This window comes from Trachurus japonicus, chromosome 17 (assembly GCF_045865225.1).
Source record: "Trachurus japonicus isolate A0001 chromosome 17, Traja_1.0".
NCBI classification, from domain to species: Eukaryota; Metazoa; Chordata; class Actinopteri; order Carangiformes; family Carangidae; genus Trachurus; species Trachurus japonicus.
This window is the reverse complement of record NC_140923.1, coordinates 11,455,951-11,479,416: the sequence shown is the minus strand read 5'-3', so window position 1 is coordinate 11,479,416 and position 23,466 is coordinate 11,455,951. Positions and strand designations below refer to the sequence as shown.

General features: G+C 40.9%; 2 protein-coding genes across 2 annotated transcripts; both read left to right on the top strand.

Annotated features, from left to right (window-relative positions):
• Positions 1-941: 941 nt before the first annotated feature.
• On the top strand, positions 942-17,380 carry LOC146970176 (SLAM family member 7-like). The gene is made up of 4 exons (XM_085804716.1): positions 942-1,001; positions 3,532-3,843; positions 3,925-4,212; positions 16,773-17,380. The coding sequence occupies exons 1-4, from the start codon at positions 956-958 to the stop codon at positions 16,901-16,903; spliced, it is 777 nt and encodes a 258-aa protein (XP_085660842.1). The 5' UTR covers positions 942-955; the 3' UTR covers positions 16,904-17,380.
• On the top strand, positions 12,927-16,511 carry LOC146970177 (uncharacterized). Its single transcript, XM_085804426.1, has 4 exons — positions 12,927-13,157; positions 13,303-13,357; positions 15,781-16,089; positions 16,171-16,511. Exons 1-4 carry the CDS (start codon positions 12,927-12,929, stop codon positions 16,509-16,511), a joined length of 936 nt encoding a protein of 311 aa, XP_085660552.1.
• Positions 17,381-23,466: the final 6,086 nt, after the last annotated feature.

Genomic DNA, 23,466 nt, shown 5'->3' with positions numbered 1-23,466 from the left:
GCAATCAGCAATGCATGTTCTTCATTGCTGCCCCCCCCCACCCCCCCCCCCCAAAACAAACAACCTGCCTCTTTTTTTTTCTTGTGCTGGATTTCTTTTTTTTTGGCTGACTTTTTTTTTTTCTTGTGCCGGATTTTTTTTTTTGCTTGCTTTTTTTTTTGGCTGGCCCTAATACTCCTTCGTATAAACCAGTACTTCAGTAAGTGCAGGAAAAACGTTAACAGGACTCTCCAGCAGAGCCAGACTGAGGATGTGCAGGCAGGGAACAGAGGAGGAGACAGGAGGAGGGAGAAAGGAGGACAGAGGAGGATCAGCTGTTGTATTCAAGTTCTCACTGTTGAGCTGAACTCAGGGCCACGACTAGGTGATTTGCTAATCATCTGCGTTTGGAGTCACACCTTCTCAGAATCACTACGGAGCAGCAGTGGGAACAAGCAGCATGAAAGGATTTGGACTGAAATACCAAGACTCTTCTGTGCAGAACTAAGCTTACAAGGAAGAAGCAGCCGGTGTCCATTTATTGTCTTGGTTTGGATCTAACTTTGTTTGTAGTAAAATATATTATATTCAAGGGCTACATATTAAAAAAGACAACGTTTCCAGCGACTGGCTCTTTATCAGGTCAATGATTGCTCTGTTATTTGCTACTTTTTTTTTTTTTTACAAGGTTTATTTCTGGTTATCTAAAAGGTCAAGTATTTAATTCTGAGTGGAATCCTGTGAAGTCTTCCTGAATATTAACTGCTTTTTCAAGTGGGGTGTTTGCACACTGATACCTTGCAACAGTGAAGGCACTCACAGATGTTATAGTTTTATTGTGATCTGTACATTGCAAATAAAATTAAATCAAAGCTTAGCTCACTAAGCATGAACACATGCGCAAGAGGAGCAGGAAGTGCATTTCACTCAAAGAGAAGTTTACTTCCTGACATAGATCACTGTGGCATGTGTCACTATGGGATGTATTTCATTTATATTTGCCATTTTGCTGGTAATACAAGGTAAAACTATATGTTTTTTGCTTGTTTTTACTGATATGCCATGTTTTGGATTTTCTGTCTTGTTAAATTCTGGTTGTTGTAGCTCCGCACTGAAACATTGCCACGAAGTCAGGAAGTCAGGAAGAGGTAAATGCGCGAAAAGGGGAAGAAATTAAAACTTCAAGAGAACAAAAAACTGATTAAATGTTGTAAAGTGAAACAGCAGACAGAAAAAAGCTGTTAAAGCTGTACTGACCTAAATGCTAAAACAGTTTATATTTTCTTGTTTTAATTTAATATGAAGTAATGAGTCTGATTCTGATCAAAGTCATTGATCAACTGAAGTCCAGAGGTTTTGTTTAACTGTGATCAGGTTTGACTGGTGGTTCAGGTGATTTGGTTGATATAGTTGTGAGACTCTTTGTAAAATGTATGATATACTGTAGCTATACATGACAATTAACAGAGTAACAGAGTAATCATCACATAGCCTGTTTTTTCAGTTTAATCTTAAAGACATGTTGTATCATAGTTGTAGTTAGTAGCCTATATGGTGTCATCCACTCAGCTATAAAACTCTTTATAACCAAATTTTAACAGTTAAAAAATAAGAGATTATGTGTAAGTCAGATGGATAACGATCTGAAATAAATTTAGACTGTCAATATGTGGAAATGTAGAGGAAGAGGTGGACGCAGTTTTTTTTCTTTCTTTTTTTACACACCTTGTGAACAGGAAACTGAACTGCAAACTCACTTCCTTATTCATTTTATTATTATATTATTTTTTTATATCTTTTTTGTTTGTTGCCTGCACAAAGCATCTTCTTGGTCGGGTGTTGCAGCCTTCAGCGCCTCAAGCATTACACAGGATGTGCTCTCTCACCACTCGACCACCTTTGTTTTTTTTAAAATCAAAAATATATTTATCTTTTTAATAGTCATTATTTATCTGATTGTATGAGACAGTGTTGCTTTGAGACTTTGAATCTTCACTGAACACTACTGTGTGGCTTTATACTAAATATAAAGTTTCAGTTACATTTTTTTTTTTTTTCAAAGGAGGTTAAATCGAAAGCAACTGGACTTAGTTATTTGTCTAGAAGACGTTTCACCTTCATCCAAGAGGCTTCATCAGTTCATGTAGCATCTGACCAGGCTGGGACTGGTCCAACTATCTGGTGTGGAGACTCACTATTTAACCTCTTGTGTGGGCAGTATTGTAAATTGGAGATAGGTGGTGTCTGAGACCTCCTCCCCTGTTGAGGGGTCTCAGACACCACCTATCTCCAATTTACAATGCTGCCCTTTCATCCCTTCCCAGGAGATTCAACAATCTAGCCTCAAAGAACAACTACTGTTCACAAGTGGCAAGTGCCCTTTTGTGCTCCAAGTGCCAACGACAGTCGTTTAAATGACTGTCTTTGATGGAAAGTTGGTTTCGACTTCGTTAGTGCCCTATTGTGTTATAACGACAGTCGTTGGAGTCACTTGCCACTTGTGAACAGTGGTTGTTCTTTGAGGCTAGATTGTTGAATCTCCTGGGAAGGGATGAAAGGGCAGCATTGTAAATTAGAGATAGGTGGTGTCTGAGACCCCTCAACAGGGGAGGAGGTCTCAGACACCACCTATCTCCAATTTACAATACTGCCCACACAAGAGGTTAAATAGTGAGTCTCCACACCAGATAGTTGGACCAGTCCCAGCCTGGTCAGATGCTACATGAACTGATGAAGCCTCTTGGATGAAGGTGAAACGTCTTCCTAGACAAATAACTAAGTCTAGTTGCTTTCGATTTAACCTCCTTTGAAATACTATGACCTGAAAAAATGAGAATATGCACCGGCTTATTGTTTCAGTTACAGTATTACAGTTATAATGTAATGGTCATTGTTAAAAGAAACTTAAAGATTTGTTCCATTAGAATAATAATAAAGAAACTATAATCAGACACATCTGATTGGTTCATGGTCCTGACATCAAGGAGTTTTCTATGTTTCTCTAATGCTCTTCTGTACTAATAAGTGTGTGTAGACACTGGATGGTTGTAATAACTCCACATGATTGCATGAGGTTTTAACTCATCATCATGAATCTGAAGAAAAAAGAAAATACAAAAACAAAGAAGTAAATATATCATCGATTTAACCTCCTTTGAAATACTATTGACCTGGACAAATGAGAATATGCACCGGATTATTAGATGTGTTTTCCAGGGAACAGTAAAGTTGTGAGAGCAGGAAAGTTTCTGTTCTTCAGAGGAGACAATGGATCCGCTGATACGTAGGACGAAAAAAAGTAAAGAGCTTGAGTGACGTGTTCAGTTTGACCTGGTCCACTCCTCTGTCCTCCAGCAGGCGGCGCTGACAGACTGAGTCAGTGCAGTTAAATATGTTCCCACAACTATTATTACTGTGAATCAGATGCTTTATAATTTTTTGAACTAATGATCAAAGTGTCAGAAATGACAAATAGAAACAGTAGAATTCAGTATTTACTAAAAATCTACTGTCTTTGATTTTTATTGTATTATGTGTGTTTTGTTTTCACAGGGTCCAGAGCTCAGACTCCTGTGTTTGTGAAGACAGGAGAGGATTTACATCTGGAGGTCAAGGAGGCTGATGTACCTGAGGGATTTATTACTATTCAATGGAGATTCAATGGAAGTATCAATGTAGTAACACTTTTACCAGCTGGAGAACCAAGAGTCTCTACTAATTACACTGGGAGGGTCGAGGTGTCTGTGGAACATTTCTCTGTGAAACTGAAGAATCTACAAAAGTCAGACAGTGGAGTTTATACTGCACTAGTGACAGGAACTGATAAAAGTCCAACACTACCTGGATACGTCGTCACAGTTGAAGGTGGGTTTGTTAACTCTTCAGACGCTGCCAGAGAGAATCTGCTGCTGTTTCTAAAACTCTTCCTGTAAACTCTCCCCTCAGATCCAGTGTCTCCAGTGAAGCTGACAGTCGACTCTGTGACAAACAGCTCAGACTCCTGTGACCTCACTGTGACCTGCAGATCACTGGACTCACATCAGATCAGCATCAATGTTTCCTGTAACACCACCACCTGCAGTCAGGAGGGAGGAGAGAGGTCAGAGGTCACAACCTCTGGTGCTACTCTCCATGTTTACCTGGATAATTACAAAATCATCTGTAACCATAGCAACCAGGTCAGCAGGACCAATGACAGTATGATGATTGATCAGTTTTGTCCCCGACGCACTGGTAAGTCATTATCATCATGTCAGATAGAAAAATAAGCTCAGTTTCATTTACAGACACATAGCTAGTGAATTAACCTTCACTATTATAACCTGTTTGTGTTTCATGTTGCTGTTGTCATCACAGAGTTTACAGCTGGGTCTTTAAACTTGGACTATATGGGTTAAATAAACAACAGATCTAAAGAAAACTGTTATCGTACTGTTTCAATTCAATATGGACAATCTGTAAAAGTCTACGCTCTATAATGCATTTAATGTAAACACATATTAAATGTTTATTACTGACAGGTTGAAGAACACAACCATGTAAACCTGGATTTAAGCCAGTTATAAATTATGAACAAATAAATGGCAAATTATTTACTATAAAAAACTATAATTCGTGTAATTTGTCAAAAGCACAAGATGAGTTTCTATAACAGGACACTTTATCAATAGGCACAAATTTCTAATCAGTTTTTTGTCTTTTATTACAGATCCTGAACCACGTGATCATATTGCTCATGTTGTTGTTGGTGTTGGTGGTGGTGTTTTAGCTCTTGGCCTGATTGCTGTAGGAGTTTTTAGAGGAGCTAAAAAAACCCGAAAAGGTGAGTCAGTGTGTGTTTTGTAACAGAATACACAGTTAAATATCCAAATCCTTTTAATGAGAATTAAAAGGGGTGGGGGGGGCGGATCCGACCCGCGCAGTGAAGTTACATAGTGCAGTTTCAGCCGACGCAACCCGGCTCTGGCTGCAGCGGCATCACGATAGTTGATATTGCCTTCATGTCCATTTATTGCCTTCATTTGATAGTACATAGTGAGATAGACAGGAAAGGGGGAGGCAGAGAGAGGGGGAATGACATGCAGGAAAGGTCTGCCCGACGCGGGATTCGAACCGAGACGCCTGCGTTGAGGACTGTAGCCTCTACATGGGGCGGCCGCCTTAACCACTGCGCCACCCCGTAATAGGTGTAGTTTGAATAATATAAATATTAATGCAGTTACACAGTAGAAATCTAAAGGTAAAGGAATGTAAGATAATATTCTTTATGTCTAACTTGCAGATTACCCAGTGACCGGGAAAAATACTGTTTATGCCGAGGTAAGTTTTTCCAATCTGTCTCCCAGAGTTCAGTCAGACAAAGAAATCAGAGAAATTTAACAATAAAAATCAGATATAAGGAAACAGGAGAAGTAAAGAAATGTCTTTGATATCAACTACCACTTTACTTCCCTGTGTCCCTGCTCCATCAGCTGGTCCTGGTTCTGCTTCTTGCTCCTCTGCCACATGTTTACGTCACTGGTCTCACTGCTTGTTTGTGCTCAAACTAAACGCTCTGCATCAGATCAGCCTGATGTGTTTCAACATGAACAGTAGGTTTCTGCCATTTTAAATGTTTAATGTGTCTCAGTTTGCTTGTGTTACTGTACATGCTTTTGTTTCATCACTTTGCTGTTGCTTTGTTCCAACAGACGTAGTGTTCTCACAAACGTTGGCACTTTGCAGCGTGTGATCACAACTGTTTTCTTCTCTCTTTGCTTCTGTTCTCTGTCTCACATCAGGTACAGTAATATGTCATATCTGTATATTCTCACACAAAATGAAATTCAACTGTCAGAGTATTATTTGTGTTAATGTTTTTATAAACCATATTTGATTTCCTGATAATGATATTACTTCATATGCAAAGAGAATAAAGGCACCTTTAAGACACTCTCTGTGGTTTATCTTCCAGACTGGAACACGCCAACCAGTGGATCGGAGTCAAACCAATGATGCTTCAGGTCCTTCTACAACCTATGATTTAGTGGGAACTCACAACGGACCCATAAAATCCCCTGAGACCAGGACAAACTCTCTACCAGAAAACCCATATGCTGAGGTAACTGTACTCCACTCACTGCACTGTATTCACTTTGCACCAGTTATATGTGCAGATACACGACAATTTCAGCCGTAGAAAAAAATAACATGTGCTACCTGATACCTGCACACAGAATTAAAGTATAAAGACATTATTTTCTGATGAAGACATTGTCCCAACATGGACGTTATGAGTGAAATGCTGTTCCATATGATCATGGCTTTGTTAATTTTAGGCAAACAAAACTACTTCATTCGGTTCAGGCTGTAAAATTCCTTGGCTTAGTAAAGGTTGTTTAGAAAAAGTTAATGATTCTGTTTCTAATAAAACTCCTGCATAAATATGACTCAAGTAAAAAACAAAAAAAAAACTGAACCTCACTCTCCTGCACAAAGTCCTCTGATTGGTCCATTCATCCTCTGGAGTCTATAACCTCCTCCTGATGGAGCCTTTTTCACTCTTCTGCCTGATTTACATTCAATCTGTTATTTGTAAAATGTTAAATCAAGTGGTTGTAAAGAGCTTTGTATCAGAGTGAGTGATACCATCTTCATACAACTAACACTACAACTATGATATTTAAACACCTTCTTTATACAGATACCACACCTCTCCCTCTGCTTCTCTCATAAGGACAATTGATGTTGCCTTAAAGCAGAAGTAAAGCGGAATATTTGTGTTAATATAAGTCTTAAATAGTTATATCTTCCGACAGCAATCACTTCTATAGAGTGTTTGGTCTGTCAGTCACTCTGCTCAGCTGTAAGCCAAGGAGAAAACTTTCCTTGTATCCTACAACCTTTATCCAATGAGGAGAGAGAACGGCATAAAGGGGCTTTCTGTGTGTGTAGCCAAGGGATGCGCGTGAATGTGGTGACGTAGGGACGAGGGCCAATAGATCCATGACGAGGGCGGGGGCTGCTAACTCCATCGACTGACAAGAAGTTAGCCAAAACGACCGGATCGCTTACTTCTGCTTTACAGAAAAGCATGGATTATAATGAGCTGCAGAACAAAAGACCTGCATCCAAACACTGTGTTTTCTTAAATGTGTGCTACTCATTTCATGACAAACAAGGAAAACTTAATCAAAAATGTTTTCTGTGATTTATCTCCCAGGCTGAAATAGGCCAAACTCTGGAGCAGAGTCCAACCAATGAGCCTTCACAGTCCATCTACTCAACGGTCGGACCTCACACTGGACCCACTGCATCTCCTGAGACCGGAGGGAAGCCTCCAGAGAGTCTGTACAGTTCAGTAGATGGACATTCAGAGGTCTGAAAGAAAATCTGTAAATGTTGATCATTGATGCTTTTTGTCATGATGAAGGTGTAGAGAGTGAAACATGTGTCATTACTATAGAGGGATTATTAGTCTACATCACTCTAGCCCCGACAATGTTGTACTGCACACGTGCAAAAAGAAGTGCTGTTGGTTGCACTAATCGTTTTGACAAAAATAACAAATGCGCAGGTTTTATAGAATAGAGATAGAGTTTAAAGGGATAGTTCACCCTAGAATAATATTTCGCTCATTATCTACTCACCCTCATGTTGACTAAGGGCTGGAAGAACTTTCAGAGTCCACCGTCCCTTCTCTGAGTTACAGGGGGTCTTGGTGTAGCAGTGCATTTCAATGCAACGGTTGTAAAGGGACACCAGAGCTCTTCGTAAAAAAACACACACAAAAAAACATCCAAATACCTCCATGCTGCTCGTATGTAATGTCCGTCTTGTGCTGAAGCCCCAAATTGCGTAATTGTCCCGAAAAAAATTAAATAAGTCCACATTCCAAGCATGTTTGTAGCATTAGCTCCGGAGTGTCTGTTGTCCGGTCTTCCGCTGCCAGCGCGCATGCGCAAGGGAACTGGGGCTTCAGCACAAGACGGACATTACATACGAGCATCATGGAGGTATTTGGATGTTTTTTTGTGTGTGTTTTTTTACGAAGAGCTCTGGTGTCCCTTTACAACCGTTGCATTGAAATGCACTGCTACGCCAAGACCCCCTGTAACTCAGAGAAGGGACGGAGGACTCTGAAAGTTCTTCCAGCCCTTAGTCAACATGAGGGTGAGTAGATAATGAGCGAAATATCATTCTAGGGTGAACTATCCCTTTAATAGATAGTTTGAATAGAGTTTTCTTCTGAGAGAAAATAGTACATTGGAGATTGATTTAGAACAATATAATGTGTTAGACACGTTGGTTTGGATGGTGATAAAGCTAGATACCGTATACCTGCAGGCACAGCTGTGTAACAGATGAGTTATGAAATGTTTACTACAATAACAACAGTGATTGAAGACGAGGATATCTAGTAATAGAAAGCAAGCTAAGATTAATGAACGTAATATTATTTTACATTACATATTCAGCCATGCAGGTGCAGTTCGTGGTCAGGATGCGGTTGTTCTCAATGACTCAGACTTTATACTTCATGATCTCCGTCCTCTTCCCTTGTCTTTGACGAGGCAGCACCTCAGTCCTCAGAGCCACAAAGGTTTTATTGTTGAAATCGTGTAAGAGTAGCCTACATACTGGACATGACTGTCTGTTACATAGCTGTAGGCAACCAGTGTCTTGTAGGATGTGAGGGTCTCCTGGGAATAGAGACTAGTGTCTCTATCAGGTAAGAATGGATGTCCAGCCACCGAAGTCTGGGCCATTTTTTATTTATCTACTCACCTGCACCAAAGGCATATGGGTCTTAAGACGTATCCCATTCACCAGTGTTAATTTAGCAGCATAACTGGTTTTAGGTGACAACATTATTAGCTAACATCGCTTGACAACCGGTCAGACAGGTAAAAGGCGTTGTTCTTTTTGCAGCCATATACAGTATGTAGGATGTATTATGTATGTATGTATGTATTTAACGCCCGAAGAACTCAATGATTTGCCGTTACGAGCTTTATGCTCATCTAAAGACTTGAAATAACTTTTATGTGCCATGAGAAACAACAAAAATATTTTTGTCAAGATCCTGTAAGAGATTTTTAAAAATATGTATATTATATATTATATATATTTTTTTAAATATTCGAGATAAACTCATACTTTGGAATTGGATTATTCTGTATGTCAGACACCTTGTACTTATCATCTCAAAAATGTTTCTGTTTGAGTGAAGTGTAGTTTTATCAGTTCTGTGTTTCTGTGTTATATTTGCTGAAAACATATTTCCTCAGGTCATTTCATTTCAGAGTGGTTACCGTTGAATGTACAATAAACAGCTTTGCTATGAGAAAAATAGAAAAAGTGTTAAGTGCTGCCCTGGGTTGGAATGAGGTCAATAAACCACTCATGTGCTGTTCGAGATTGGACTCCCTTGTATTTTTTGACAACCTGTACCAGGACAGTCTCCATGCTGCTTTTATCTTGGTTTGTTTCTGAAGGTGAAATTCCCAAATGTCAGAATATTTCAGAATATTGTAAAGATGACCTCATTCATTGATACATTACAACAATGCGTTAATCAAAGTTTTCAAGATTTCAGTTTCAATGATTGTATTTATTGAGTAAAAACTGATTTGGCAAAACTGATGGATAATCAAGATTTAAAACTTTACTTTTGTACAATTCCCTGCCGTGTTATTTTTTTTTATTGTAAGGTCTTGATCTCATCTACTAAAAGAACTTGACCTGGTGTGTTGTGATTTGTGCTTTCTTTCTTTTTGAACAATAGGAAGTCTGGTCAGCCACAGAAAAGAAGTGGACTTCCTCATATAGATCACTGTGTGATGTGTGTCATGTTCAGGACGTCTTTAAAGTTTCTCCTGCACTGAAACCAAATGTTGGAAGGCGAATAATGGGACGTATTTCATTTCTATTTGCTGTTTTCCTTTCCCATATTTGGGTTCTTCAACTTCTTGTTGTTGCACCTCAGCACTGAAACATTGTGGTAAAGTCAGGAACTGAAAATAAGTGAGTGCAAAACAAAGAAAGCAAAACTTATAGTTCAAAAACAAAGCAAGAAACAAAACAACAAACGATTTAAGAAAAATATAAAATAGGTAAAAAATACAAAGAAATACAGGATTGTATGAAAATCAGGCTTTAAATAAATTTACATTGTTAAACGATAATACGTAGAAATGTAGAAGAAGAGGTGTGGACACACGCCTGTGGTTTGTCTAGTTAAGAGTGAGTTGAGAAACATTCATATTTTATATAGAGAAAAAGCTTTTTGGATATTAAACTCTTAATGGTCTAGGGCTGGGCGATATGAGAAAAAATCACAATATTTTTTTTCATATCAGTCGATATCCATATATATCACGATATGACTCAAGTGTTGTGTCTTCCTGTGCTGTGTCAACCTAACCTGCTCAGCCATTAGTTCAGCTGTTTATATTTTCTGTCAAAACATTAATGAATGAAACCTATCGACTTTCTATCGACCACGTCTCATATTGCTATCGAGTATCAAGTAAAAGTTATTTCGCGATATCGTTATCGTTTTATCGCCCAGCCCTATAATGGTCATGACCTCACTGAATGTGACAGTGTTCGTAATTTTGAACTAATGATCCAAGTGTCAGAAATGACAAGTAGAAACACAGTAGAATTCAGTATTTATTAAAAAATCCACTGTTTGTGATTTTTATTGTATTATGTGTGTTTTGTTTTCACAGGGTCCAGAGCTCAGACTCCTGTGTTTGTGAAGACAGGAGAGGATTTACATCTGGAGGTCAAGGAGGCTGATGTACCTGAGGATTTTTTTTCTCTTTTATGGAGATTCAACGGAAGTATCAATTTAGTATCATTTCCACCTGCTGGAAAACCAAGAGTCTCTAATGTTTACAGTGGAAGGGTCGATGTGTCGAAAAGAAATTTCTCTGTGAAACTGAAGAATCTACAAAAGTCAGACAGTGGAGTTTATACTGCACTAGTGACAGTGGATGAAGACCAACAACTTGCTAGATACGTCGTCACAGTTGAAGGTGGGTTTGTTAACTCTTCAGACGCTGCCAGAGAGAATCTGCTGCTGTTTCTAAAACTCTTCCTGTAAACTCTCCCCTCAGATCCAGTGTCTCCAGTGAAGCTGACAGTCGACTCTGTGACAAACAGCTCAGACTCCTGTGACCTCACTGTGACCTGCAGATCACTGGACTCACATCAGATCAGCATCAGCACCACTGTTACCTGTAACACCACCACCTGCAGTCAGGAGGGAGGAGAGAGGTCAAAGGTCACAACCTCTGGTGCTACTCTCCATGTTTACCTGCTGAATGACACAATCATCTGTGACTATGGTAACCATATCAGCAGGACCAATGACAGTATGATGATTGATCATGTTTGTCCCCGACGCACTGGTAAGTCTGACAGAGAAAACATCCTCTTCATGTCAGGTAGAAAGGTACATTAAAGTAGCACTATATCGCAAATACAGCAGTAATAGCAATAAAAAAAGAAAAGAAATATGCAATAAATAGGTCCAGGGGAGCAGCAGGAGAACTTCCTGTTGATAATATTACACAGTTAAATTTAGAACAAATGACATGAATGTATTTTCTAAATACTAAAAAGCAGGGGCGGAGCTATGGGTGGGCCTGAATGGGCACAGGCTCACCCATATTGACCGATTGCCCACCGACTGAGATTCATGAAAAAAAAAAATAAAAAAATAAAAAAATAATTATAATAGCCTATATTTTTTAAAATATAATTTGCTTCAAAAATGTGGTTGTGTTTTATTTTTTTAAGTAACAGAGCCTTCTCAAGGAATATGCTGATGTTTTCCAGGGCATAGGAGAGTTCCCAGGGGAGTGCAACCTCCATGTCGACCCAAGCACCACACCGGTGGTATACCCACCGCGCAGAGTTCCCATTGCGCTTCGAGAAAGACTGAAACAGGAACTCGACAAGATGGAGGCAAGCAACATCATCTGTAGAGTGACAGAACCCACAAAATGGGTCAACGCCCTTGTAGTTGTGGAAAAGCCCCAGACAGGAAAGTTGAGAGTCTGCCTGGACCCGAGGGACCTCAACAAGGCAATTCAAAGACCACACTACCCGTTACCTATACCTTAGAGGACGTCACCACCAAGCTGGCCAGAGCACGCTACTTCAGCGTCCTCGACGCCAGGTCTGGTTATTGGGCCATAAAGCTGAACACTGAGTCGTCTCTGTTAACAACGTTTAACACCTCTTTCGGCAGGTATAGGTTCCTGAGGCTGCCCTTTGGGATCAATTCGACCCAGGATGAGTTCCAGAGGCGGGTCGACGAAACATACGAAGGCCTCAGTGGCGTAGCTGCCATAGTCGATGACATCCTGGTCTTCGGGAGATCAAAGCAGGAACACGGCGAGAATCTCAAGGCCATGCTGAGACGCACAAGAAAGAGAGGGGTGAGGCTTAATCCCGACAAATGCCAAATATGTGTTTCAGAGGTCAGCTACTTTGGCCACACCCTCTCACGTGAAGGTGTCAAACCAGACCCACGGAAAATAAAGGCAATCCAGGAAATGCAGCCACCCACAAGCAAAGGGGAGCTCGAAACCATCCTCGGGATGATCAACTACCTGGCCCGGTTTGCACCACATCTTTCCGAGGTAAATGCACCCCTGCGACACCTCTTAAAGCAAGACAGTGAGTTTGTATGGGACAGCAATCATGACAAAGTGTTCATGCAGATGAAAGAACTGATAACACATCACCCCGTACTTGCCTACTTCGACCCTCAGAAAGAGCTGAGACTCCAAGTGGATGCCTCGAAATGCGGCCTGGGTGCTGTGATGCTCCAGGAGGGACGGCCCATCGCATATGCATCCAAATCACTCAATAGCACCGAAGAAAATTACGCGCAGATTGAAAAAGAATTGTACGCAGTACTTTTCGGGTGAAAGCGTTTCCATGAGTACATGTACGGGCGCAGAGTGACTGTAGAATCTGATCACAAGCCCTTAGAAGCAATCCTCCGAAAACCCCTAGCCGCAGCACCACCACGGCTACAGAGGATGATTCTGCAGCTCCAAAAGTACAACATTCACATCATCCACCGCCCGGGGAAAGATATACCAGTGGCTGACACCCTGTCCCGTAAGTCCATTGAGCACCAGGACAACAGCCTGAAAGAAAGCATGGAAGCACAGGTACACACGCTCATCAGCAGCATCCCAGTGAGTGATAACAAACTGCTGGAGAGCAAAGAGGCGACAGCACAAGACACACAGCTCATCGCACTCAATAGAGCCATAAAGGATTGATGGCCTGAGGAAATGCCCACTCAATATCCAGGAATACTGGAACCACAGAGATGAAATCTCCGAAATTGAAGGAATTCTCTTCAAAGGTGAGAAAATCATAGTCTTTGACGAGGCAGCACCTCAGTCCTCAGAGCCACAAAGTTTTTATTGTTGTAATCGTGTAGTAGCCTACGGTATGTCCTGAACATCATTGTCTGTTACATAGCTGTAAGCAACCAGTGTCTTGTAGGATGTGAGGATCTCCTGGGAATAGAGACAAGTGTCTCTATCAGGTAAGAATGGATGTCCAGCCACCGAAGTCTGGGCCATTTTTTATTTAGGTCAATCAACCACTCAGGTGCTGTTCGAGATTGGACTGCCTTGTATTTTTTGACAACTTACCTGTACCAGGACAGTCTCCGTGCTGCTTTTATCTTTGAAACAACTTTGCAATTTCTTTTTTAAGTTTGGTTTGTTTCTGAAGGTGAAATTCCCAAATGTCAGAATATTTCAGAATATTGTAAAGATGACCTCATTCATTGATACATTACAACAATGCGTTAATCAAAGTTTTCAAGATTTCAGTTTCAATGATTGTATTTATTGAGTAAAAACTGATTTGGCAAAATATGGATAATCAAGATTTAAAACTTTTTTTTTGTACAATTCCCTGCTGTGTTACTTTCTTTATTGTAAGTCTTGATCTCATCTATTAAATGAACTTGACCTGGTGTGTTGTGATTTGTGCTTTCTAAATAAAACTGAATTGAATTTTAAGCATTAAAGTCGATAAGTGACGTGTGCACATGCTGTGTTAGAACAATAGGAAGTCTGGTCAGCCACAGGAAAGAAGTTGACTTCCTCCTATAGATCACTGTGTGATGTGTGTCATGTTCAAGACGTCTTTAAAGTTTCTCCTGCACTGAGACCAAATGTTGGAAGGCGAATAATGGGACGTATTTCATTTCTATTTGCTGTTTTCCTGGTGTCTTCATGTCAAGGTAAAATAATATCTTCTAACTAATGCTCCATATTTGGGTTCTTCATCTTCTTGTTAAATTCTGGTTGTTGCACCTCAGCACTGAAACATTGTGGTAAAGACAGGAACTGAAAATAAGTGATTGCAAAACAAAGAAAGCTAAACAAAAAGCAAAACAACAAAAGACTTAGGAAAAACGTAAAATAGGTAAAAATACAAACAAATAAAGGACCGTATGAAAATCAGACAGATATTGAATTAAAATGAATTTATATTGTTAAATGATAATAGGTAGAAATGTAGAGGAAGAGGTGTGGACACACGTCAGTGGTTTGTCTGGTTCAGAGTGAGAATAGAAACATTTATATTTTATATATAGAGAAAAAGCTTTTTGGATATTGATTTCATAGTGGTCATTACCAGTGTCATTCGATGTTAATTATGACTAATTTGTGTCACTCTGTTAGATAAAGTGAAGAGCTCTGTCCTCCAGCAGGTGGCGCTGAGAGACTGAGTTAATATGTTTTTACAACTATACAGTAGGCTTGTTCCATTAGAATAATAATAAAGAAACTATAATCAGACACATCTGATTGGTTCATTCATGGTCCTGACATCAAGGAGGTTTGTATGTTTCTCTAATGCTCTTCTGTACGAAATAAGTGTGTGTAGACACGGGATGGTTGTAATAACTCCACATGATTGCACAAGGTTGATTCATGAGTCTGAAGAAAACACAAACAAAGAAGTAAATATATCATTAGATTATTAGATGTGTTTTCCAGGGAAAAGTGAAGTTGTGAGAACAGGAAAGTTTCTGTTCTTCAGAGGAGACTATGGATCCACAGTGTTTACGTTACTGTAAAAGAAAAGTAAAGTGCTTGAGTGACATGTTCAGTTTGACCTGGTCCACTCCTCTGTCCTCCAGCAGGTGGCGCTGACAGACTGAGTCAGTGCAGTTAAAGTAACATTGCGGAGTTTTTCGGCCTTAAAATAATGTTTCCAGACTCATTGCAATGGTAGAAAAATGGTTAATAGGATGAATGGTGCTGCCGCCGCAGCCTGAGCTGGGTCGCGTCAGCTGAAACTGCACTACGTAACTTCCCTGCACGGGTACGAATCACCGCCCCCCCTCCCCCCCCCCTCCCCTCTGCGTCGAGGAGAGACGTGGTGGGTAAAAGCGAAAGTTACGGTTCCCTTCCGGTCGTCGTCATCACCACCGCTGCCGCATCTCCTCCCTGCAAACATGTGGGAAATACTGTCGTTTATTAATGGGAATATACGCTGGATGCGCTGGCTGATAAGTTTCGTTTTTCTCACCAGATGGTGGAAGCACTGAGCTGAAACTCCGCAATGTTGCTTTAAATATGTTCCCACGACTATTATTACTGTGAATCATGATGAAACACAGATGCTTCATAATTTTGAACTAATGGTCCGAGTGTCAGAAATGACAAGTAGAAACACAGTATTCAGTATTTAATAAAAATCCACTGTCTGTTTTATTTTATTTTATTTTTTTATTGTACTAGGTGTGTTTTGTTTCCACAGGGTCCAGAGCTCAGACTCCTGTGTTTGTGAAGACAGGAGAGGATTTACATCTGGAAGTCAAGGATGATGTACCTGAGGATTTTATTAATGTTCAGTGGAAATTCAATGGAAGTATCAATGTAGTATCATTTTTACCTGCCGGAGGACCAAGAGTCTCCACTACTTACACTGGAAGGGTCGAGGTGTCTGTGGAAAATGTCTCTGTGAAACTGAAGAATCTACAAAAGTCAGACAGTGGAGTTTATACTGCACTAGTGACAGGAACTGATAAAAGTCCAACACTGCCTGGATACATCGTCACAGTTGAAGGTGGGTTTGTTAACTCTTCAGACGCTGCCAGAGAGAATCTGCTGCTGTTTCTAAAACTCTTCCTGTAAACTCTCCCCTCAGATCCAGTGTCTCCAGTGAAGCTGACAGTCGACTCTGTGACAAACAGCTCAGACTCCTGTGACCTCACTGTGACCTGCAGATCACTGGACTCACATCAGATCAGCATCAGCACCACTGTTACCTGTAACACCACCACCTGCAGTCAGGAGGGAGGAGAGAGGTCAAAGGTCACAACCTCTGGTGCTACTCTCCATGTTTACCTGCTGAATGACCAAATCATCTGTAACCATAGCAACCAGGTCAGCAGGACCAGTGTCAGTTTAATGGTTGATTACTTTTGCCTCCCGCCCCCTGGTAAGTCTGACAGAGAAAACATCCTGTTGATAATATTACACAGTTAAATTTAGAACAGATGAGAATTTATTTTAAGTAAAACGAAACTTATTTTAAAGAGACAGTAAATGATGATAATGATTAATAACTTAATGACATCACCCACTTTGTTTTTTCTGATGTGACGTCACCAAGTTTGACAGATGTTGTGGATGTTGTTACTGAGTGTAAAACACACAGGTGCTGAGCAAACAGAGGAAGAATAATAAGAGGTTGATGACTTCCTGTTGACCAGTGTCAGTCTGATGAAGGTGGTTGTTGTGTTGCAGGTTCAGAGAGTCTCTCTGCTGGTGTCTCTCTCTGCCTGGTGAAGACAGTCGTCTTCTCTGTGGGTCTGGTCGTCATGGTGGCTGCTGTCATCAGTGTCCATGTCATGGAGAGACTCCAGAAGAAAAACTGAAATGTCAAGTTAAAGGAGCCTCTGTGTTGTCTCTGACCACTGGGAGCACTGTGGACACGTTTGGGCTTTTTATTTTTATTGTCATGTGTGAACCTTTCTCTAGTTTGATGCATGTGAACAAGAAATGAAACCTGGATGTAAACAAGTCAGGATTTTATTTCCTTGTTAAATCAGCTTCTAAAATACATGAAACTCTTTTGTAAAGCTTCAGTGATTCTCGGCTTTAACCCAAATCCTGCTCATGATTTGATGTATAATTTATATAATGAGAAACAACTGAAATATTCTCTGAATGCAGCAAAGACACAAGATGCTGAAAATGACAGCTGGATCAATGAACCACAATTATCAGCAAAGAGCAAGAATAAAATCAACTGCTTCTGCAGAAACTGAGGCTGAACTGTGTGATTTTTATGGACATAAACATTATGAATATCTTTGAATTTGGTTTTTACATCTTTTGAAACTGAGTCTCAGTTGCAGAAAAAATGTTTCAGCTTTGTCATTTTTCAGTTTGGACTCTAAAGCAGGTGAAGGTGGTTTCAAGTATTTTATAATATTGATCCTCTACAAAGTGATGCAGAAGCCTGCAGGGATGATGTATGTTAGCATCACCATGGTTACCTTGATTCAAGGGTAATGCGATTTTTTCCACTGGCTTTTTGATCATTTTAGTAAATAAGTTCAGTGGCAAACAAAAGTTCAGCAACATAATCTTTATACATAAATAAAGATAAAACTAAAGGTGTAATATGTCATAAATCAAAAATGTTGCACTGCTGTGAGTTTTTAGCTGCAGACGATGACCGATACTGATGTACAGTAGATCAATAAATAGAACTTACAGTAAAAGGGAAGTTTGAACAGTGGAGTAAAGTTAGGTGGAGATGGTGTGACATTGACAGGAAGTGTGGCTCTATCTTAAGAACACGTCACACTGGTTCAGTTTGGTCTGAGAGAAGTCAGAAAACATGAAGTCCGTCTTTGTGATACTGGGACTGCTGGTCTGTGTAAAGGCTGCAGGTAAGACATGAACACTGTCTGATTAACTGATATTGACAGATAGATCAATGATAATGGAGGTCTGGATCATTAATATTAAGTACAAGTTAAGTTTTAGTAACAAGAAGAAGAACCAACAGTCTGGATATAAAAAGGAAGAGATGAATCGTCTGTGAAACATCTGTGAATAAATTCAGCTTCATTTAACATTTTGAGGTAAAATCTCGGAAAAACTTGTTTTTAATCAATGACTTTTTAATCGCAAACAACATTTTAGGCTTAGGGTTACCAGACAGATATATTAACAATCATTATTATGTATTACTTAGGATTAGGAAACACATTAATTAATGCAGCCTATTAGTAAGCAGTTAATTTATGTTTACTGCTCAAAGTTAGTTAATACATTTAAAAGTTGAATAATGTAATTAGTTATCATTATGTATGCATTACTCAACATTAATTAACTAATAATTAGTTTATATATTAATGCTTAATAATGTACTAACTAACGTTAATTAAGGGACCCTTATTGTTAAGTGTTACCAAAGATTTTAAACGACATAGGTGCAACCTGGATAATCATAAACTCACAGTCTTGGTACTACACGGATCGAACCATCACTTGGTCCGGGTCCGGGCCGAGGTCCGCCATTTGGTGATGCCTGCCCTATAGACTCGCATTATATGGATCTATAGGCTGGAGCTAATTTCGTCAGAACGACTTGTACACCAAAGTGATCTGGGTGAGTAGGCTAAATGATCGTATTTTATGCTAGAAATAAGGTCCAGGTTGTAAAAAATGGCAATTCTCCTTTAATCTTTATTTTATATGATTTTAGCTATATGTTTTACCGTAAAACTTCAAATAATGGCCGAGTCCCAATTAGCCGGCGGTCCCAATTAAAGCAGAACTTTGCAAGTCGGCCGGAAATAGCTCGCTCCTTCGTTGGTTTCTCATTTTTTCCCTCTCCGGAGCTCCCCCACAGTTCTGGGAGGCACATGTCACTGTCGTAAAAAAAAAAAAAAAACTCGCTGCCGCCACCTCCTCCACCCCCCCTACACGTGCTTGTGTTTACTGCTGTTTGCTAAGCCCTGCTAACACGGAGCTAATACTAACACGGAGCTAACGCTAACACCGAGCTAACGCTATGCTAACACGGAGCTAACGCTAATACAGCCACACACAGGCACAAAGACAGACATACACACACAGGAATAAGGTTCCAAAACGCGAAGGTGTGTGTGTGTGTGTCATGATGTATTACATTATCTTATTTCAAAGGAGGTTAAATCGAAAGCAACTGGACTTAGTTATTTGTCTAGGAAGACGTTTCACCTCTCATCCAAGAGGCTTCATCAGTTCATGTACGCATCTGACCAGGCTGGGACTGGTCCAACTATCTGGTGTGGAGACTCACTATTTAACCTCTTGTGTGGGCGTTCACAAGGGTGATGATGTCACTGGTTCCCATTTGTGCTCCAAGTGCCAACGACAGTCGTTTAAATGACTGCCTTTGATGGAAGGTTGGTTTCGACTTCGTTAGTGCCCTATTGTGTTATAACGACAGTCGTTGGAGCCACTTGCCACTTGTGAACAGTGGTTGTTCTTTGAGGCTAGATTGTTGAAATCTCCTGGGAAGGGATGAAAGGGCAGCATTGTAAATTGGAGATAGGTGGTGTCTGAGGCCACCTCCCCTGTTGAGGGATGGTTTCTCTACTTTTACAAAAATAGCTTCTTTGACTCCTCTTTCAAACCATCTGTCCTCTCTGTCTAGGATTTGGACATTGCTGTCCTCAAAGGAGTGGGCTTTCTCCTTGAGATGTAAATGGACAGCAGAGTCCAGTCCTGAGGAGTTTGCTCTCCTGTGTTGGGCCATGCGTTTATGCAGTGGTTGTTTTGTTTCTCCAATGTAGAGGTCTTTGCATTCCTCGTTGCATTGGACTGCATACACCAGATTGCTTTTGTGGGTGTGTGGTGTTCTGTCCTTGGGATGTACCAATCTCTGTCTGAGTGTGTTGCTGGGTTTGAAATACACAGGGATACGGTGTTTGTTAAAGATCCTCCTGAGTTTTTCTGATACTCCAGACACATATGGAATGACTATGTTGTTTCTCTTGTTTTGTCTTTCTTTCTCAACCACTTTGCTGGTTTTCTTTCTGGAAGCAGCTGCAGTTTTCACAAAGGTCCAGCTAGGGTAACCACAAGTTGTGAGGGCGCCTCTCAGGTGCTTGTGTTCTGCCCCTTGGGCCTGTGAGCTGGTGGGCACGTTATCAGCTCTGTGTTGTAAAGTTCTGATAACCCCAAGCTTATGTTCCAGAGGGTGGTGAGAGTCGAAAAGTAGATATTGGTCTGTATGTGTGGGTTTTCTGTATACCCCAATGTGGAGGCTCCTGTCCTTTTTCATATGGACGTCACAATCTAAGAAAGGCAGACTATTGTCCTTGACATCCTCTCTGGTGAACTTGATGTTTTTGTCCACCGAGTTAATGTGTTCGGTAAAAGCTTGCACCTCTTTGGTTTTGATTTTAACCCATGTGTCGTCCACATACCTGAACCAGTGGCTCGGTGTTGTTCCTTCAAAGGAGTTTAGAGCCTTTTTCTCTACCTCCTCCATGTACAGGTTTGCCACAATAGGGGATACTGGTGAACCCATGGCACAGCCGTGTTTTTGCCTGTAAAATTTGCCGTTGAACTGGAAGTATGTGGTGTTCAGGCACAAATCCAGAAGCTGGCAAATATGTTCAGGTTTGAGTTTTGTTCGGTTTTGCAGGGAGTTGTCTTGTGTGAGTCGTTCTCTTACTGTGGCCGAAGCCTCCATAGTTGGGATACAGGTAAAAAGAGAAGTCACATCATAGGATACCATAGTGTCATCTGGTTCCATTTTTATGTCCCGGACTTTATCCACAAAGTCTATAGAGTTTTGGATGTGGTGTGGGGTGTTTCCCACCAAAGGAGCCAAGATATTAGCAATGTGTTTGGCTATGTTGTAAGTGACCGAGTTTATGCTGCTGACAATGGGCCTGAGCGGGGACCCTTCTTTATGGATTTTGGGGAGTCCATATAGGCATGGGGTTGAGTCCTGGGGGTAAAGCCTGTAGTATTGTGTTTTGTCAATGACCCCTTCTTTTTGTAATTGTTGTAGACATTCTATCACCTTCTTTTTATAGCCACTGGTCGGGTCTCGTTTCAGAGTTTCATAAGTGTTAGAGTCGCTGAGTAGTGTAGATATCTTAGCCTGGTAGTCAGTTGTATTGAGCACAACTGTGCATCTACCCTTGTCTGCTGGGAGGATTGTAATGTTTTGGTCTTTGCTCAGAGCCGTCACTGCTTTCCTCTCCTCAAAAGTGAGGTTAGAGGGGGGGACCTTAGCCTCGGCCACCGCCGCTGACACTTTTAACCTTAGCTGATCTGCCTCAGTTCCGGTTAAGTTGTTTTTCCTTATAGCAGATTCTGTAGCTGTAATCAAATCCACTATAGGTAGCTCTTTCGGTGTCATGGCAAAATTCAAGCCTTTGGCTAGGACCTCTTTCTCAGAGGTCGATTTAACCTCCTTTGAAATACTATGACCTGGGCAAATGAGAATATGCACCGGCCTACATTATCTTATAAAAGACCCATGGTGTGTATATCTGTGTTAGCATTAGCTCCCCGTTAGCCACAAGCTGAACTTCATCAGTAAACATTTCATGTTTCCATGGTTTCCTCCGACTTTCCGAACTCAAACCAATCACGATTCGTGACATGCATGACGTCATCTGCGTTCTTATCTCGTACTGCCGTAAGGCAGTTTCTCGCGATACTTCTATCCATTGACGAGATTTGTAACACCGAGACGGACGACTGATCTTGCAAGTGCGGTTTTCAGCCAGTGGGGGGGGTAAGCGCATTGGCCTAGACCCCATTCACTTCATAACAGGTCACTCAACCATCACAGTGACTCTGAGCCACAATAATTACAGCCCAAATCCTGCATAGTTCTGCTTTAATCGCCGGGTGTAGCAAAATATTTTTTGTATTAAACGCCCATCCCAAATAAACGCCGGGTCAAACATTGTTTTTCTGGTTGCCAAAAATATTCTATGCAAATATAGCCTCCCTAAATACAAACAAATAACCTTAAACAAATTGAAAGGGGTGTCTCGAGACATTAAAGACGGCCGAGGACCGACGAGACGCCTCTGGGTTGCTCCTGCCCGCTCTGTCCACTCCTCTCATCCACACTTCTGCACCTGTCCGGGCTGCACCGTGTTGGCTCGGCTCGGCTCGGCTCACTACTCCTCGTTTAAATGACTTATTACTTCATTTAAAAGTAGACAATTCACTGTTCTGTTCTCATACGTACGGAGCCCGTGATATATCATGGAATAAAAAAAATATAATTTGTGGCCACGAAATAGCAAGTCGTTCCCACGAAATAGTAAGTCGTTCCCACGAAATAGCAAGTCGTTCCCACGAAATAGTAAGTCGTTCCCACAAAATAGTAATTCGTTCCCACGAAATAGTAATTTGTGGCCACAAAATATTTTGTGGGAACGACTTACTATTTCGTGGGAACGAATAAGATATAACGTGAGCACGAAATACTAATGTACTCCTGGACACATATGCGCCTGGTCCCGACCAGGTTATGTTCAGAGTTTAATCATAAAATATATATATAAGTGCCGCTGTTTCATTATTTTAACCTATTTACAGCTGCGTCACCTTTACTTTGAAAGTCCAGTGGAGCTGAGCGTCAGGAGCTTATTATATATTAGGCTATAGCCTATATGTCATTTTATGTACAGTCACCGCTGAAAGAAGTTGTGCGCTATAGGCAATAGGCTACTTGATCAAAGGGCAACTTAGGTCCGCCCACCAAGAATAGGCTTCCTTCGCATTACAGACCACGGTGATCCCCTTATTGCAGCGACCTGGCTCTCAATAGTCTATAGTCTACAGGACACCCCCCCCACCCTCCCCCTCGCTCTGAAAATATTGTAAAGACCCCGCAGTAATGTATGGTTGGATGAGAAACTGAGGGGCTGGGGTGATTGTGAGGAACAGAGTCCTGTGTGTCTGTGTGTGTCTGTGTGTGTGTCTGTGTGTGTGTAGGTGAGTGAGGAGGAGCAGAGGAAGAAGTGAGAGCTGTCAGATAAGTTTGTGTTATGTTGTTGTAGTTACGTCGGGTCTGACGCTACAATATCAATAACAACATGTGCTTAACATAGACGTTGGACGCGAAATAGCCGCGGAGCGGAGCCAGTTTCCTTTCGGTCCCGTTAACCGATTGTGCCAGATGCGCCAGAGCGCGCACCTCTGTGCCAGGCTCGCGCTCTGCGGCGATTTGTGTTTAGCTATTCGTCTTAACAGAGATGCTGAACAGAGGGATTAACACTAGAACCGCCAAGACGGTCTCACAGACCGTTTGTGTTTTTCTTATGTAAATTACTCTGTTTACATTAAACCTACAGGTCTATCAGTCCGTGACTTTTCCTAAATATGTGTGTTTAATGGTTTCTGAAGCTTACAACTTATTAAAATGAAACACACTCGATTTCTGAGCAGTTATACCTCG

Coding starts and splice junctions, on each gene's coding strand:
- LOC146970176 (XM_085804716.1), top strand. CDS start 956: ATGGGATGTATTTCATTTATATTTGCCATTTTGCTGGTAATACAAG. Junction 1,002..3,531: donor CATTTTGCTGGTAATACAAG/GTAAAACTATAT, acceptor TTGTTTTCACAG/GGTCCAGAGCTCAGACTCCT. Junction 3,844..3,924: donor ATACGTCGTCACAGTTGAAG/GTGGGTTTGTTA, acceptor CTCTCCCCTCAG/ATCCAGTGTCTCCAGTGAAG.
- LOC146970177 (XM_085804426.1), top strand. CDS start 12,927: ATGTACGGGCGCAGAGTGACTGTAGAATCTGATCACAAGCCCTTAGAA. Junction 13,158..13,302: donor AAGAAAGCATGGAAGCACAG/GTACACACGCTC, acceptor CTCAATATCCAG/GAATACTGGAACCACAGAGA. Junction 13,358..15,780: donor TGAAGGAATTCTCTTCAAAG/GTGAGAAAATCA, acceptor TTGTTTCCACAG/GGTCCAGAGCTCAGACTCCT.